General features: G+C 44.6%; 1 protein-coding gene across 6 annotated transcripts in view; it reads right to left on the bottom strand.

Moving 5' to 3' along the window:
• The window catches only part of Tdrd12 (tudor domain containing 12), an 88,470-nt gene that overhangs the window by 16,706 nt on the left and 54,367 nt on the right, over window positions 1-17,397 (bottom strand). For all 6 annotated transcript variants that reach the window (XR_013053076.1, XM_076577638.1, XM_076577627.1 and 3 more), the window contains 13 exons: window positions 15,788-15,848; window positions 15,354-15,461; window positions 11,711-11,896; window positions 9,847-10,003; window positions 9,284-9,411; window positions 7,725-7,916; window positions 7,382-7,510; window positions 5,794-5,911; window positions 4,980-5,119; window positions 4,619-4,839; window positions 3,066-3,165; window positions 1,394-1,581; window positions 492-702 (listed from right to left, as the gene is read on the bottom strand). Coding sequence is in view for 5 of the 6 variants with exons in the window: in XM_076577638.1 (XP_076433753.1) it covers window positions 492-702; window positions 1,394-1,581; window positions 3,066-3,165; window positions 4,619-4,839; window positions 4,980-5,119; window positions 5,794-5,911; window positions 7,382-7,510; window positions 7,725-7,916; window positions 9,284-9,411; window positions 9,847-10,003; window positions 11,711-11,896; window positions 15,354-15,461; window positions 15,788-15,848 (1,939 nt within the window). In the remaining variant the exon portion in view is untranslated. The remainder of the gene's footprint in view (window positions 1-491; window positions 703-1,393; window positions 1,582-3,065; window positions 3,166-4,618; window positions 4,840-4,979; window positions 5,120-5,793; window positions 5,912-7,381; window positions 7,511-7,724; window positions 7,917-9,283; window positions 9,412-9,846; window positions 10,004-11,710; window positions 11,897-15,353; window positions 15,462-15,787; window positions 15,849-17,397) is intronic.

Genomic DNA, 17,397 nt, shown 5'->3' with positions numbered 1-17,397 from the left:
GACCAGCTGAGGATCCGGCGAGGTGAGGTAGCTGTGGCCTGTTCTGGTGCTCTGATCTTCCAATGTTCACTCCAATACTTGGCTTCGGGTTTGTTTTATTAATAAGAACTTTTAAGATTCATGCTACACAGGGGAGCTTGGTACCTCTAGCATGGGTGCTGAAGTCCACTTAAGGTGGCACATAATACCTTCTTGCAACAGAAGAGACCTCAGCAAATCATGCTTATAATGACCTAAAACTACACAGTAAAGGCTGGAATTTAAGACTCTAATAAACACCAGGAGCTAGAGTCTCAACTATTTAGTAGGCTGACCCAAAAAGACTGTTTGAATCTAGCTCAAGACTACCCTGGGCAACATAGTGAAACCCCATATTAAAAAAAAATCCCTCCACATATACACACTTAAAGTAAGTATCAATTCTTTGTATATTCTGGGTTAAATGTATTGCCTAAGTCAATAAAACATAAAAGGCTAATAAAGTAACCCACCTTTGGGTTCCATTCAATTTCACTGTCAGCTGGTTTCACCCTACAAACAATGAACTCCACAGCCTGAGGGGGCAGAGTGTGGAACTTCTCTGGGAGCAGCAGCAGCTGGTCTCTTGAGATGAGCTTGGTCCCGCCTTCATCTATGACTTTCACCAAGACACTCCCCAAACCCCAGGTGTCTTCCTTCTGGCTCACCTCCAACACCTGAACCCTAAAGAACAGCAGAGACATGAGGGAATCCCAAAGGAAGCCAGCTTATTCTGCACACTGCGGCTCCACCCTACAGCAGCAGTCCTTCCTGATACGGTCCGAAGCACACAGTGCCATGGACAGGCAGCACTTCTCGACAGAACCAACCAACCCTGGACCTGATCCATGAACTAAGCTTAGCACAGCAAAGGCAAGACACTGTTTGCTGAGATGAGGCCAACACCAACACCAACAGTGCCGGCTGTGGATTCAGAAAGGTAAGTGCAAACAAGCATGTGGGCTGGGTGGCCAGGCTGGACCACCAATTGTGCCACCCACTGAGCTGGCCTTAGACAACTTCCTCAACAAGGCCCAGCTCCATCTGCTTTTCTGTAAAGTGACAATGCCTCTCTTACAGGAATCTGAGAGACATTCACTGTTACAGAGGAGTGTGTGTGTGTGCTACACACCATGGTAAATTAATATTTGGAGGAACATGGCCACTGTACTCTGTGCTCAGGAGCTAGTAGATGCCTATGTACATTTGTACCAAGTGTTTTGAGCATAGTGTGCAAGCACCACCTTTCTTCTGGGAGGTGGCCAGGCTCAGGGTACACACACTCATACAACAGACGGTAGTGAGAATAAGTATTCAATAATGCTTAAATTATTCATGTCTCACAACTGTAGAGAGGAGATTACTGATAATTTACCTCTGGAAAATTGTTTTTTCTTCTAGTCCGTACAACCCAAAACTCTCCACCTTTTCAGCAGCTGTTTTATTACTGGGATCCTTAAAATATTCATTCATTTCAGCATTGAGAGTTGCATAAAGATCCAAGTGTTTATCAATTATACGACCAAAGTAATTGGTTGCATTTGAAATGTAAAAAGGTATTATCTGAAATAAACACAGCAGTCATGTGTAGAACACAGCTGAAATAAAACCTGCACAAGTGATGTCTGCAGAAATCAGCAAACATACTAAGAACCCAAGGTTTGCACAAAAGCACAGAATGAGAATCCAGGAAGCAGGCCAAATATTGACCCAAAGTAGAATAAACACCATATGCAAAACTAACCTCACTCACATTTTAAACTTAACCAAGGATAATTTAGAGAAATTTCCATCATTCAAAAACTTCATTTTAAGGTCAGAAAGATGGCTTAGTAGTGGAGGTACTTGCACATAGCCCTGACATCTTGAGATGGATCCTTGGTGCTCAGATCCCAGAGAGAGGCAGAATGATCTTTGATCTCTGACCTGTACCGGTGCACTGCATACACACAAACAAACTTACATATTCCTTTGTTCACTTTTTTGTTTTGTTTTGTTTTGTTTTTTGAGACAGGGTTTCTCTGTGTAGCTTTGCGCCTTTCCTGGAACTCACTTGGTAGCCCAGGCTGGCCTTGAACTCACAGAGATCCGCCTGGCTCAGGCTCCTGAGTGCTGGGATTAAAGGCGTGCGCCACCACCGCCCGGCTACTTTGTTCACTTTTTAACTGAACTCTTTATATATCTATTTAACAAACTTCATGTGTATTTTATTTTATTTTAGTTTTTTTTAAAGATTTTTTTAAATATTATGTATACAGCATATATGACAGCAGGCCAGAAGAGAGCACCAGATCTCATTACAGATGGTAGTGAACCATCATGTGGTTGCTGGGAATTGAACTCAGGACCTCTGGAAGAGCAGTCAGTGCTCTTAACCTCTGAGCCATCTCTCCAGCCCCTCATGTGTATTTTAAAGCTTTTGTACAGGTGTATTGTATGTTGAACATATTAACCCATACAAATCCCAACCCCTCACCCACATTTTCTTGCCTCTCTTCCCTCCTGTTTATGCCCTAGAGGGCAGCAGGGTTCAGGAGGAGGCAGGAGGGGTCAGGAGGAGGCAGGAGGGGTCAGGAGGAGGCAGGAGAGACTGGAGACAAGGCAGACAAGGTCAGGCTGTCTGTCCTGCACTGGCTGGGATGAAGCCTTGCCCATACCCGGATACAGAATTGTGAAAACATCGCTGGTGTTGTAGGTCACCAACTGTAGAGCTTTGTGACAGCAACCCTAGCAAGCTAACACAACAGACAGAGGTTAATTTAAAAACAGCCTCTGTTTCCTCTAAGAGTGCAGTGCCTGGCAGACCACCGTGCTCCAGGGCAGGGCCACACGTCCAAGAATATGTGGGCTACACAAACTGGGCTCCTCTAGTTGTTTTTTTTTTTTTTTAAGAGGACACAAAGTTGGGTGGGTAAGGAGGTGGATCTGGAAGGAGATAAATCAAAACATATTGTACAAAATTGCCCTAAAAAACTAGTAAGAAACTAAAACAAACAAAAAGTCTTCATGAAAATGACTGTTCAGCAAAGGATACTAGCAGAACTTACCCTAATATGTCCAAACATTGGCAGAGCTTCATTGGATAATTTCCTTGGGATATCCATTTCTGGATTAATGTGGTGCCGGTCAGGGCAGATTCTTTTGTCTCTTAAAAAAAAAAAAAGACTAGATTTTATTTTATTATTATTTTTTTATTTTATTTTATTTATTTATTTATTTATTTTGGTTTTTTGAGACAGGGTTTCTCTGTGTACCTTTGCGCCTTTCCTGGAACTCGCTTTGGAGACCAGGCTGGCCTCGAACTCACAGAGATCCGCCTGCCTCTGCCTCCCAAGTGTTGGGATTAAAGGCGTGCGCCACCACTGCCCAGCAACGACTAGATTTTAAAACAAAGTAAGTTAACATGGAGTGTTGGAGCTTCTCCAGGAAGCTGAGCTGCAGCTGCAACCCTAAGTCTCACTCTGAACACTTAACCACTGAGCAGCTCCTGACTGGAGGTGCCGACAACACACAGGCAGGGACAGCTCCACTAGTTAGCCAATACTGGAGGAACGGAAAGATGGAGTTCTCTATTATTCCCAGAGACGGTTTGTGTTTTTACTGTGTGTATGGCTGTTTTTGACTGTATGTCTGTCTGTGCATCACAGGCATGTCCGGTGCCAGAAAAGGCCAGAAGAGGGTGTCGGGTCCCCTAGAACTGGAGTAACAGATGGTTGTGCGCAGTGACGGAGGTGCTGAAATCTAACCCAGGTCCTCTGGAAGAGTGGCCAGTGCTTTTTACTGCTGAATCATCTCTCCAGCCCCTCCAGACACATCACCATAATTTGCAGGAAAGGCCAATTGACCTCTAAGACAGAAGTCTCTCTTTAACTATTACCACTGAAGGAGTGCACACATATTCCCTAGAATGACATGCATAAAAACATTCAGAGCAGTGCCATACGTAACAGCCCCAACCACAAACTGCCACAGGCCCATTAACTAAAAGTGGATATCCACATGGCAATATAGTTACAGAACAGACTAGAAAGCCATAAAATACCGAAATCAGCCCCACCCCCCAAGCTGCCCTTGATCAGTGTTTTTAATACCAGCAAAAAAGCAAACTGACACAATGCTTATCAATAAATTAATGGAAAAAGAAAACAGCACACACAAAGAGAGCATAGTAATATTTAGTTATGAAGAAAAATGAAGTCCTATTATTTGCAGCAAATGGATAGAAATGGAAGGAATTCAGCCACAGAAAAACAAGCACTGCATGTTCTCTTACAGGTGGAAACTTAAAAATCAAGTGGACCAGAAAGTAGAACCGTGATTGCTAGAAACTGGGAAAGGTATGGGAATGTCACACTGAATCCCATTAATATGTACAATTAGTATGTGTCCTTTAAAAAACGCAGGGCTTGCAGTGTTAATAGCTATCTATATAAGAAGGTAGTCATTTCTGGAAGTCCATGTGGGAACCTCTTGGTGCTCCTTTTGCATTGAGTGGGTTAGCACAGGGACATAGGTGTGTGATATTTTCATCAAGGGGCAAATTTATTACCTATGAATTTTAATGCACGTTACTACTCAATTTTAAAAAGTATCGGCTTACTTGCAAAATCCAAAAGTCTTAAGATATGGACAAAGCGGTCTTCTGGCCTTCTTATCTTCTTTGGCTTCCAGGACCCCAGCAGTAAACTCATACAGCTCTGATGGAATTTTGGCATCTGCTCGCTCCAAGTATCGCAGGACACCAACAGCGTGGCTTGCATTTCTCTCCGTCAGCAGCAAGACAGATTTGGTTCTTTTATCTCCCTGCTCTGCTGGAGAACCCTTAAAATTGGAGGTGAATAAAAGAGGCAGATCATCCATACCAATCTGATTTTACTCAATAAAGCTTTGTAGGCTCTGAATTTGCCAATACACAGACACACACACAGTGGAACAAGAAATAGAATAAAAATTGATCAAACCTGTTCAGCTAAACTCTGAAAATGATCAGACATGCAATACAGGCGACCACCAAACACTTTTGGCGAGGAAGGAAAGCTGAAGTGAACCACACATGTGGCATCGGTGATGGCCAGGAGTGGTATGCAGTCGTCTGTTAAAGCTGGAGAAAAGAATGTCCACAATGTCCCATGAACGGGAGCTTCTGCATGAACTCTCACAAGCAGGCATTGCACCCATGTTTCTCTACTACATGTTACATCTCTGAGGTGCAGAGGACTGAACTCAGGCCTCATGCACACTAGGGAAGGCACACACTAAGTCACACTCACAGCCCTGCATCATACTTTTCGTATGCAAAGTAACATCTTTCTCTTTTTGCCCCAAATGCTACAACCTACTGATGAAATTCCAGAGGGCAGTGACCTCTTAGCTTGAAAAATGTCTTCCTCTATCATAAATCAGGCTGCCTATGGACTTCTCACTTGCTCTACATTTTGAGCTTTATTGTTCAGTTATTAACCTTAGTAATCATTACAGATGTGTGCATGAATGAATGAATGGACAGACAGACAGATGCACATATCAACATAAGACTTTCTACAGAGATGAAACCCAAACTGGATCTCCAGAAAGAACCCAGCCTGCTAAGCTGAGAGCCATGGGGTGCCTAGATGCATCTTGAAGGAGGAGGCTAATTTTCACCTGAAATGAAGATTACTAATGAATTCTGAAACCTTAAAAATATGAAATCTGAACGTGAGATATATAAATGAAAAAAAATGATCCCTATTAGCTCAGCCTTGTCTAAATACAAACAGAAATCAAAATACTTACTTAATACAATGTGAGAGCCAGAACTTAACTTCTTCTTCCACTGCTCTAAAATACTTTTTAAGTTAAAAGCCATTTCTTTATGCATTTTCAAGCAAAATATTGAATTGCTTTCTACTACCTAGAGAGGAAATCAAAGCCATCAGTTCACCATCAGGACCACATAAGCTCAGTTCTACTGTTAACTGCCCCTGCCAACTTTCAGTTACCAGCAAGGGCATAAAACAGTAAGTCTTGAGAGTGAGGCCATCAACTGAAACACCCCCAAGGTTCTGGAGTCTTCATTTAAAGATCTACTTTAAGTTAAACACTATTTCCCTTTCTTTTAAATAACATGCACATGGATGTGTCCACATCAATTATGTGTGCTACTGTCAATAAGGCCTTTTAAGCTGTATGCTGTAGCTTATGATAGAAAGGAAGACATGGAGCCGGGTGGTGGCGCACGCCTTTAATCCCAGCACTCGGGAGGCAGAGCCAGGCGGATCTCTGTGAGTTCAAGGCTAGCCTGGGCTACCAAATGAGTTCCAGGGTTCCAGGAAAGGAGTAAAGCTACACAGAGAAACCCTGTCTGGAAAAAATCAAAAAAAAAAAAAAAAAAAAAAAAGAAAGGAAGGAAGGAAGGAAGGAAGACATGGTACTGAGTTTTCTTTTTGTTGTTTTTTTAAAATTTTACTTATGTATTTTTTATGTATGGGTGCTCTGCATGTACACCTGCATACCTAAAGGGGGAATCAGATCTTATTACAGATGGCTGTGAGCCACCATGTAGTTGCTGGGAATTGAACTCAGGACCTCTGGAAGAATAGTCAGTGCTCTTAACCGCTAAGCCATCTCTCCAGCCCTGGTACTGAGTTTTTAATCTTGTATTTGGCTTTGTTTCTACATTGTTGCATGAAATGTTTATAAAATTAGGTTAAGTAGAATAAATTTTAAGACAATTTGTTTGGCTCTTCTGTCTACAATGTTGACTCTACGTGATATTACCTCATTATTATCTTCTTGGTTTCTTTTTTTTAAATTTTTTTATTTTTATTTTATTTTTTTTAATTTTACAATACAATTCAGTTCTACATATTAGCCATGGATTCCCTTGTTCTCCCCCCTCCCGCCCCCTCCCTTTCCCCCCCTCTTCTTGGTTTCTAAGAGTACAGATATGGGGTTTTTTGGGTTTTTTTCTTTTTTTAGTAGTTTTTCAAGACAGGGTCTCTCTGTGTAGCCCTGGCTGTCCTGGAACTCACTCTACAGACCAGGCTGACCCTGAACTCAGAGATCCACTTGCCTCTGCCTCCTAAGTGCTGGAACTAAAGGCGTGCGCCGCCGCCACCGCCGCCACCACCACACAGGCTCAGGTGTGAGGTTTTTTCACTGACCAATCCTTTCACACTGCACATGACTCAGCCATAAGGCACTGCTCCTCCTCCATGCCAGGTCCCCGTTTTCAGTGCTTCCCAACACAGCCCCTCCTCCAGAGCCTGGAGTTTCACTGTGAGACCGCATCTCCTTACCCGCTTCTGTCTATTTCTGACCAGCAGACTCAGCTACAGCGCCCACGACTCGGGAGACCATCCTGGCATGAGGACAGGCTTACCTTACACACAATTTCTGTCTCCGCTACAGAGCAGGTGAAGATCAAGGTCTTCTGGGCCTGACTTGGAACAAAGTCCAGAACTTGGAGCAGAGTAGATGTTTTCTCACACTCCAGGCACAGATGCACTACCTGCCCACGAACACAGAAACAGGAGCTCTCGGGGGTGTCCAAGCTCTCCAGCGGAACTTCTTCCCGAGAGATTTTCATTGTAACAGGAAAGAATGCGAAGGGAACCAATATAACTGTAACTCCCACTTACACCTGTGGCTGAACCCAGAGACACCATCTAACAGACAGCAGGGGTACAAGTTACTTGCTCGAGCTCACCGGCCCTGCCCATCACCTGCTGGACATTGCCGTAGAGGGCCGCCTCCTCCAGGGCGGTGATCACGATGTAGGGATCCTTCATGAACTCTCTGACCAGATGGTCTATGTGTCTGTTCCAGTGAACACCCACTGCCACAATTTGATGGGGTGCAGACTCCCGCTCTTCCACTTCAACATTTTTTTTAAAGTTATCTAATATGGCAAACATCTGAAAAATTAGTAAATGTAATCTTTGTTTCAAGATAGAGTAAAGAATTAGCTAGAACATAAAATTCAGGGACTATCCATATGATGTTTTTAGTGTGGGGAAAGCCTTTCGAAAGATAAAAAGGAAAAAAATGTTTTTTAAAAGAAGAAAATGTTGCCGGGCGGTGGTGGCGCACGCCTTTAATTCCAGCACTCGGGAGGCAGAGCCAGGCGGATCTCTGTGAGTTCGAGGCCAGCCTGGGCTACCAAGTGAGCTCCAGGAAAGGCGCAAAGCTACACAGAGAAACCCTGTCTCGAAAAACCAAAAAAAAAAAAAAAAAAAAAAAAAAAAAGAAGAAGAAAATGTTGGTCAATAAACACTGTAAAATTCCACTGAGACAGAATTAAGCTACAAACAGCACCCTGGTGTACAATGTGTGTAACATGGGATTAGCATACTTATATTAAAGATTTCAAAACTCAATTATAGAAAGATGACCGCAGCAACTAAAAACAAACACACATTGAAGAATAGACACAATGATCAATTTGCATTAATTTTCAACCTAACTAGCCAAGGAAATAGGAACTAAGCCAACAGGAACCCACTGTTTATCAACTGGCATAGAAAACACAACCTAACCCAGGCCCAGGTCTCCGAATGGCAGGCAAGCAGTATGCATGGTGTGACAGCATGCTGACCAGAGCAACCCAAACTGTTCATCTAGACATTACCTTTACAAGCCTGAACTCTACCTGGGGGCCAATAACATTCCCAAATAACACTCTTGGTCAGCATGTCACACTGCTTCTAACAAATGATCCACAAAACCTCAGTCTTTTAAGGGAATGCAGCTCAGCAGTAGGGCACTTCCCTAGCATGTACAAGGCACAGGTTTAAAATAAGCTGTTATGCTTTTGAGCAGTAACAATCATGCTGCAGAGTAGCATAGCACTATTAACTGCAAAGTTTAAGTTCTAAATCAGTACTAACTAGCTCTTACTATTAATTGTATGTATCAATAAAAAGCAATTTAAAAGGAAGGAAATACTCCAAAACAGACTGACTTCCTCTGAGTACAAGACCAGGGATAGTGGGTCTCTTTTCAAGTGCTCCTCTATTTCTTAATTTTCTTTTAAGAATGTTCCTTCTATAATTGGAGAAATAGAAATGAAATATCTAACAAATCTCCTTGGGAATTTCTGATCTTCAAAGGGAAATTTACCATTAGAAAGGAAATTTCAGGTAAACATACTGTCCTATAAATTATAGAGAGTAACCAATTGATTTGCCAACTGGATATTGTCTGACGCTTGAAGCACTGAGGAGCTGACACATTTCAGAAACACACAATGGAAAGCAATGACCCCCACTGGGCCCATACTCACTTGCTCATTAGCTTCAAAGAACAATACTTGCACCTCATCCAGAACCAGGTGGCAGAGTCTAAGAAATAACAAGCTTCGGTATGTGAGAAGTCTCAAAAGGCTGTGTGGAGTTGTGACAATCACATCACCTACATTTAGAAAAAACAATGAACATCTTCTAGGTTTCCTACAAGTTTCTCCAACACTTAAGGAAGTGTTGGATGATTCCACGTCCTTCTCAGCAGACATCTCTCTACTGGGCGAGCAAGGCAAGCCCCAGTCCATCCCGGGTTAGCTGCAGTACTGACCACAACCCCAGCTGCCACAGGCTCTGCTTGCCTGAAGGGCAGATTTCCTCAACTCCATGCTCAGCATATGACAGTGAATGGTCAGTAGCATATGACAACTGAGTGAAATCATGCAGTGTTCTGAGACGTGAGTCAAGACTGAGCCTTCACCACTGACACCCATTGGTAACTAGGAAGTCAAGTCAGAGCCAGTGGCCAGCAATGACGTCCCAGACTGCCTAGGCAAGCTCACCGTCTTCCTTAAAGAAAATCAGACAGCTTGGAAAGGATACTTACACCCTCTTGGAAGCTTCATATTTTTGGCTTCATCTTTGTGGAGTCCAATTGTTAACAACACAGGATGAAGAGGCCTGGAGGACATGCTACAGTCCCCCAACAGCTCAAAAATAAACTGGGCCTTTTTCCACCCAGGACACACGATGACTGCAAGAGGCTGCAAAGACAAACAGATTCAGATCATTGTAGACAGTTGTTAGGAATCAAAGACAGCACATGCCAAACATCCAGACCGTCCCCTGGCACAGAATCAGTCTTTAGTTAGCTATCATCATCATAGAGATGAGAAAGGTGAAAATAGAATTTCATTAGAGTGGGTTTAGAAACACTGAGCTAGTTCTTCTTAAGCTAAAACCAAAGCATTCTGTAAGTCATTTATCCCATCATAACACACTCTTACAGAGTAGGGCTACGTCTTCCTCACTTCACAGGTACATAGGTGAAGTCGCCCCTCAAGGCTGTACAGCTAATATATCGGCGAGAAAATAAGAACCCAGATGTGAGACTCAATTTCCTGCTCCTAAGCTCCAGGATGGATGAATGCCTTAAAAGAGTGGTCACCTCTGACTCTCCTTAGTCGGCTTCTGAACTTGGCTCCCATTAGCCCACAGACTCCCCAGAAGGTGACCTGCCTGCCATGTTTCCCACTGAGCCAAGACTGGTGTCCTCCTTCCTCTAGGAAGGGCCAGACAAGTGCAACTTCTCCACAGGCCTGCGAGCAGGCTGCCCATGAGGCAAGGAGAAAGCAGAGTAAGGGCTGGCTATCACGTCCTGCCCCACAAAGGCCTGTCTCAGCACAAAATGGCACTTCCATCGTCATCTGGGCTCAGCTGTTTAACCTAATTAAGGGGTAGAAATGCACACACTGAAGTCAGTACATGACCAGTGCAAACTCCAAAGACAAATCACTGTATGTCAGGGTTGGGGAAAATAAATCCCACTATCCTTTTAAACCTAAGCATGCTTCCTTGCCACACTTGCTTTATGGTGCACGGTGGACCCTCCAGACTGCATCCTTTGTACCATGTTCCAGGATGGAAGCTTTATAATGACTGTCCTCTAGAGCCCAAACCCAGCAAGGAACTCCCCACCACCATTTGGTGCTTATGTCCCATTTCCCTCATCTTTCTTATTCATGGGGAAAGACTATTAAATAGTGGGGATGCTATGGAACAAGCGAGTGTGGAATGAGACAACAGCAATCGAACTTCTAATCACACGTTCAGTAGTTAAGAACCCAACAGCTTTCCATGCACTAAATGCTCTCATGTGAGACAGTAACAACATGGCATGACCATCTTATGCAGCTGGTGTGGCAATGACATGAATTAAGGTAAGGTCAGTTTACAAACTCTACATTCCTCTCTAAAAGCCACAGATGGGAATCACGGCAAGAATCACCTGGCACCGACACTCAGGAAGCAGAGTCTATTTTGTAATAGTCCAGGTTTTGTTACATTCAAACATGATCTTAACGTGTGTCTGAGGCTGTACTCAAACCACTACAAGGCCCAGGCTGGCCTAAAACCTGTGACCCTACTGCCTCAGTGGGAATATAGGCCTGTGTCACCAAGCCTGGCTGATAGTCCAGCTGCTAGACTAGCAGTTGGAGAAAAAATTGAGTAATATACGCTGGGCAGTGGTGGCGCACACCTTTAATCCCAGCACTTGGGAGGCAGAACCAGGCGGATCTCTGTGAGTTCGAGGCCAGCCTAGGCTACAGAGTGAGATCCAGGACAGGCATCAAAACTACAGAGAAATCCTGTCTCAAAAAAAAAGAGTAATATAACCTCAGCTTTATTTAAAAAAAATGTGTCATTTGAAAATAAACATTTAATCCACTTCAAAATGATCTCCAACTTACTCCATTTCTACTTGGTAATGACTTGTAGCAGCCCCCTATCTGCAAAATCGTAAGCAGCGGTGGCAGGTACAACAAAGGGTCATTTCCACAGTGAGAAATGACTACCACATCACAGCCACGGGCAATCGGAGGCCAAGAGTAAGACGCAGTGTGGCTGGGTCCCGGGAACTTGTTTCTTTGAAGAGCCTACAGAAAATGGTGGGGGAAGAAGGGAAGAGAAAGATGAATGATAACAAAGAAAAAACCCATCTCACAGCTCCCTTACCGCACTCACCACCAGGACATCAGCACGTGGCTTACTGTGTTCTGCTCCCAAGTCCTACTTCAGGTTCTGCGGGAATCTTTCCCAAGCATCCAATTCCTGTTTTAAGACCATTGGTTCTCTGAACCCATTAAAGGATCTACTGAGTAGCCAGCCCTCTGACTGGATAACTACAGCACACTGCAACAAGAATGTGGTTTTGTCTCCTTATTGTCTGAAAGCTCTGCCAGCCCATCTGCCTCATTTGTCAAAATTATTCCTCATCTGATTTTTGAGACAAGGTCTTGCTCTCTAGGCCAGGCTGTCCCCAAACTCTCCATTTTTTTCTTTCTTCACTGCATGTGTGAATGTTCTGGCAGTATGTCCTGTCTGTGCACCTGTCCATGCAGTGCCTGTGGAGGTCTGAAGAGGGCACTGGATTCGCTGGAATGGGACGGACAATGCTGAGCCACATGTGGTTGGTGCTGAGAACCAAACTGTACCTTCTGCAAGAGCAACAAGTGCTCTTACTGTGGAGCCAGCTCGCCAGTCCGGAACTCCTGCCCTCTGGCCACAATTCCCCAGGAGCTGGGATTACACACACATACACACACACACACACACACACACACACACACACACGCCACCTCACCTACTTTAACATTAAAAACAACAAAACCAAAAACCCATGCCCTTATTGACACAGTAATCTCTTCCTCTATCACTAACCCCTGAACTGTTTCAGCAGAAGTCTGGAAGCGCAAATACAATGCTCTAGAAGGCATTGAATCCTCTATGCTGGCCTCCTCCCCACGCCCTGAGCTTCTGGCTGAGCTGAAGGGACTTGTGGCAGCTTGCTCCTTTGCCTACAGCTCATGTCATCTTTGTTCTTGACAGCCTTGTGGAGAAAAGACTTCCATAGTCTCTGGACATGGGGTAGAGGAAGTACATCTTGAGACTGCAAACCAGGAAACCCCTTTCTACCCACATAGCTCACAGAGAGCACAGCGTAGACATGTTTGTAGGGCTGGAATGACTGAATGCTCAAGTCCTAGGTCCCCAGAGCAGAGGGGTACAAGCCTGAGGTCATTCTGAAACCTGACCTGTGGTGGGACAACTTCTACAGCGGCTTTTGTGACCTCTGTATTCAGATAGGTCACCACCATGTGCTTTAACCGAAGTCTGTTTGTTCATTTGTACCAGCCAGATATTGACTGTCAACATGAGGATTCATGTCACTCAGGTCCACAAAATGCTGTCACTCCTCCGAGAATCCCTTGTCCTCTTCCTTGCTTCTAGCAATCCAATTTTCAGTTATCAGACTTCAAGCTAAATCTAAACTTTACTCGATGGTCACCTCTGTTCTTTCAGTTCACTTGCATGATATACCTCAAACCTACTATTTATAGAAATATTTTTGACTCTTTCTTTTCTGAATGTTCCTTCCCTTCAACTTTGTGTGTTTTGAGAGTTTCATGTAACTCGTGCTGTCCATGAATTTCTGTTCTTCCTGTCTCTACCTCCCAGGTACTGCGATTACAGGTGTGAGCTACCTCGGTGCCCCTTAAAGCTTAGGTGTTCTACTTCTTGTCTAGTGAGCCATTAACTCACAGCACCAGATCGAGCAGCTCAGTTCTTTTCTATTAGCTCACAAACTACTTCTCCAGGTGGAGCAGGCTGGAGCCTCAGCTGAATACAGATACACTTCTTACTGGCTTCCATTCCCCCTCACTTTCCTGCACCTGTTCAGTCACCATCCGCTCTCAGAATGTTTACTATGTTCAAGACACATGTTGACTCTTGACACGACTCACGCTTGTTTACACCAGTGCCACAGCATGCCGGCCGACAGCACAGCCTCCTCTTGGTTCGTGTGGCTACACTTACGGGACGTTCTTTTCTGAGCAGCACCCTCCCACAATGTCTCCAATAGCACCTCCTCTAGACCTGCATGGATATGGCCAAAGGAACAGCTGCATGTTCCCTGGAGGGCCTGGGGAGCATGTAGTAAGTGAGCAACGCTTCAGTTCCCTAGAAAGCCTGGGGACACATCCAGCAAGCAAACCTCCTCTCCTTTCGTGTCTGTCACTATGGCCAAATACAGCAAGATCCGGGGTCCAGCGGAAAGGAAATCCCCAGCCCCGAGAGCAGAAACATAAACAAAACCTCATTACTGTGAAATGGAGGCAATATGTTCTTGTATCTCTGGGGGCAGTTTTCTTCTTCAGAACTTGAGTCTCATGATACTGAACACGCTGACTGCAAAGTTCTGAGCTCAGGACTCCTGTGTCTGTGCGGGCCCCGAGCACTGCACCAGTGACGCCAACCGTCTGGCAGTCTCTTCTCCTGCACTGCACTTGGGTTCTTTCTCTTTTTTAGGTGAAAGGTTATCTTCAGAACGTCTATGGCGGGCAGTTGGTTCATTCGAGGAGAGACACTGGAACCCGACCAGCATCTCAGAGGGTGACACTGCAGGACAGGGTGGCAGGCAGGCTTGCTGACTGGGACAGTTTCAAACAGTATCATGGAATGCTCTCCAGAAAGTGACTTAGTCACCCTCCTGAGAACACTACAAACTGGTAGTGCATAGGCAAGAAGCAAACTTGGCATGTCTACTTGTCCACCACCTTTCCTGCCCTAGCCATTCAGGCACACTGCCACTGTCTACCTGCTCAGATCTGTAAAATCTCCTCCCCACTCAAGGCCACAGTACCTTTCTCTCCGTCTGCTCATCCTTGTGGCTTGGCTTTCCATGATTCAAAACCAAGTCTTAGATTTTTTTTACATCAGGAAGGACACGTAAGTGTATATAACTGACTTACCAAGTGAAATCGCAGGGCTATGAAGAACTTTTGGAGAGATGGGATATATAAAAACTATTACACCTGTTCCAGCAATGGGTTCTAAGCTCCCATTTAAAAACTTACTTCAGAAAAGCCATGGTGATGCACACCTTTAATCCAGCACTCAGGAGACAGAGGCAGGCAGATCTCTGTGAGTTCAAGGACAGCCTAGTCTACTGAGTGAGCTCCAGGACAGCCAGGGCTACACAGAGAAACTGTCTCAACCAAAAACACTTATTTCAGAAAGGATTGACAGTTGTACAATAGGCTTTTATGCAAAAGAAATCTAGACTTACAAATACATGAGAAATAAATCACAAAGATTTCAAGAGAATTTCAGAGGCAAGAATTATATAATGCAGCCTTAGAACTGTTTATTTAAAACCCTCCCATGGGATTGGGGTATATTGTTCAGTGATAAAATGCATGCCTAGGATGCACAAAACCCTGGGTTCCAGCCCCATTGTTCTTAGAACAGAACAGAACAGAACAAAGTAATCCTCCTGTGTTGGAAAAGGCTGGAATTCCTTCAGGAGTCTGGCTTTAAGAACACATTCACCTTCTTCAGGTCTGCCGACAGAGGGGACTTATCCATGGTCAGACAGGGCTCAATCCTGTTCCGGAGCACCACACCAGGCTGTAGTGTGCCAGACTTCACCTTCTGCAACTAACCAACACAGACATTAGACAACCAGAGCCAGGTCTTCCTTGAGTGGGCAGCAGAGTATTAAGGGCTTTTTATCAAGAAGAAAACACAAGATCATCATGTAAAAACCTAGGAATACATGCTTCCTGGAAAACACATAAACCACCCAAATTAAAGATCATGTTCCCCACGTAAACCAGTCACTACAGCCGCAGCTCTCTAGACCCTGCTAAAGCCGTGACCCGGGAAAGGCCCATCTAGGGGAACTAGAGCCTGAGGGAGGAAGGAGGCTTACTAACACTAAGTTTCTCTCTTGTTTGACATTTTATTTTTAGGGTTTGTAATACCTGCTGCAGGTCAGAGATCTCATCAGCTCTCAAAGGATCAGGATTTAAAAACTGTAGTAATCTGTAAAGCAGGTGAAAGGTCAGTTTGAAGAGAAAGTCGTTACCTTTTCCCTGTTCAACTACTATTTTAACTCTTGTGGAGAGACACAGTGTTGTCCACTCCAGGGCACATCTGTGAAAACTCTGTGCTCTGTTTTGCTAGCCTCATGGAGGTCACATCGGTTTCCAGTTTCCCACTCAAAACCTGGACTGGCATCTGGGCTACCAGCCCTGTCGCCAAAGTCCTACACAGTTGTCTGAAAGGGGGCCAAGCTAAAGTCAGAACCACTGGTCTAATCAATCATTAGCTTTATTTTATAGTCAGAAAATACCAGATAGGAACTTGTCCTCTGCTAATGCAGAAGTAATCTGAAAGTGCTTTTCTTTATACCCAGCCCCACTGCCCCCTCCACATGGGTAAGGATTGGTGAGAGCAGCAGAGAAGTCACACATAACCTGTGGTGAGAACTTGGGGAGAAGTGTGGTGTCTAAGTTACACACAGTGAAGCATAGTCTTTCCCGAAACCCCATTCCTGTCCACACAGCTACAAGACCCAAATGTCTGTCAGCTGATGAGCGGGAAAATAAAGTGTGCTGCAGTGCACAATGGAATATGCTGCGCATACTCCTTCACAGGGCAGCAAAGGAGAGAGCTGAAACGTTCTCATGTGAAGGAAGACAGTTACAAAGATCCACAATATGACTCGCTCTAAACAATACCCCAACCAGGAAAAACTCAGACAACAGCCATTTGCGCTAGCCAGAGGATGAGGAAATGAAGAGTGACTGTGATCCCTAGGGTGGGAAGGGGAGGACTGAACGGGATGAATTAGACCACTGGTGCTAGTTGCCTGAGTATGAATGTGCCCCGAACCACTGCAGTCTGCATTTTAAGAGGGTACATTTTATGGTATATAAATGTCATCTTGGAAAAGCTGCATTCTAAACAACAATGAGAAAGATAACCATAGAGGAAACATACAACAAATGTAACTTTAGAAACCTGGAAACAGATGGGTAAGTAGTAACTATCTTAGCAGATATATGACAACTGAATCTGAACCAGTCATGGGAGAAATACTTACACAAAAGCTTAGCAATTAAGACTCAGCTCCTGGGCTGTGTGACACAGGAAACGGCTGAAATGAAGGGGGCCAAGTCTGGATACTTCCATGTCTCAACAGCAGACAATTCCCCACCCATCCCAGGGGAAGTCCAGGGCTTAAGTCTCTGGGAGGCTAAAGCTTTCAGGCCACAGGCACTAGACGAATGGCTGCAGGTGGAAGGACCTCAATGAGAAGAGGAGGCTACACTAGCAGGCACACTGAAGGAGCCTCCAGCCAGCTTCTGCAACTCAGGATCCAGGGTAGCCACAGACTACTTCACCAGGGGAGCAGGGACAGCAGGAGCCTTCCCTGGGGAGCATGACCCACCCAAGTAAAGAAACTGGAGACTGAGTTCAACAATAGCCAGCAGCAGCAGCTGCAGCCTATTCAGTGGCACTCACAATCCACCATCAATGAAGCCTGGTTGGCTCACTAGACCACACAGAGAACAAGGCACCTGAGAAA

The sequence above is a fragment of the Peromyscus maniculatus genome, chromosome 1 (genome assembly GCF_049852395.1).
Source record: "Peromyscus maniculatus bairdii isolate BWxNUB_F1_BW_parent chromosome 1, HU_Pman_BW_mat_3.1, whole genome shotgun sequence".
Classification (NCBI taxonomy): domain Eukaryota; kingdom Metazoa; phylum Chordata; class Mammalia; order Rodentia; family Cricetidae; genus Peromyscus; species Peromyscus maniculatus.
This window is presented reverse-complemented; position numbering and strand designations above follow the sequence as displayed.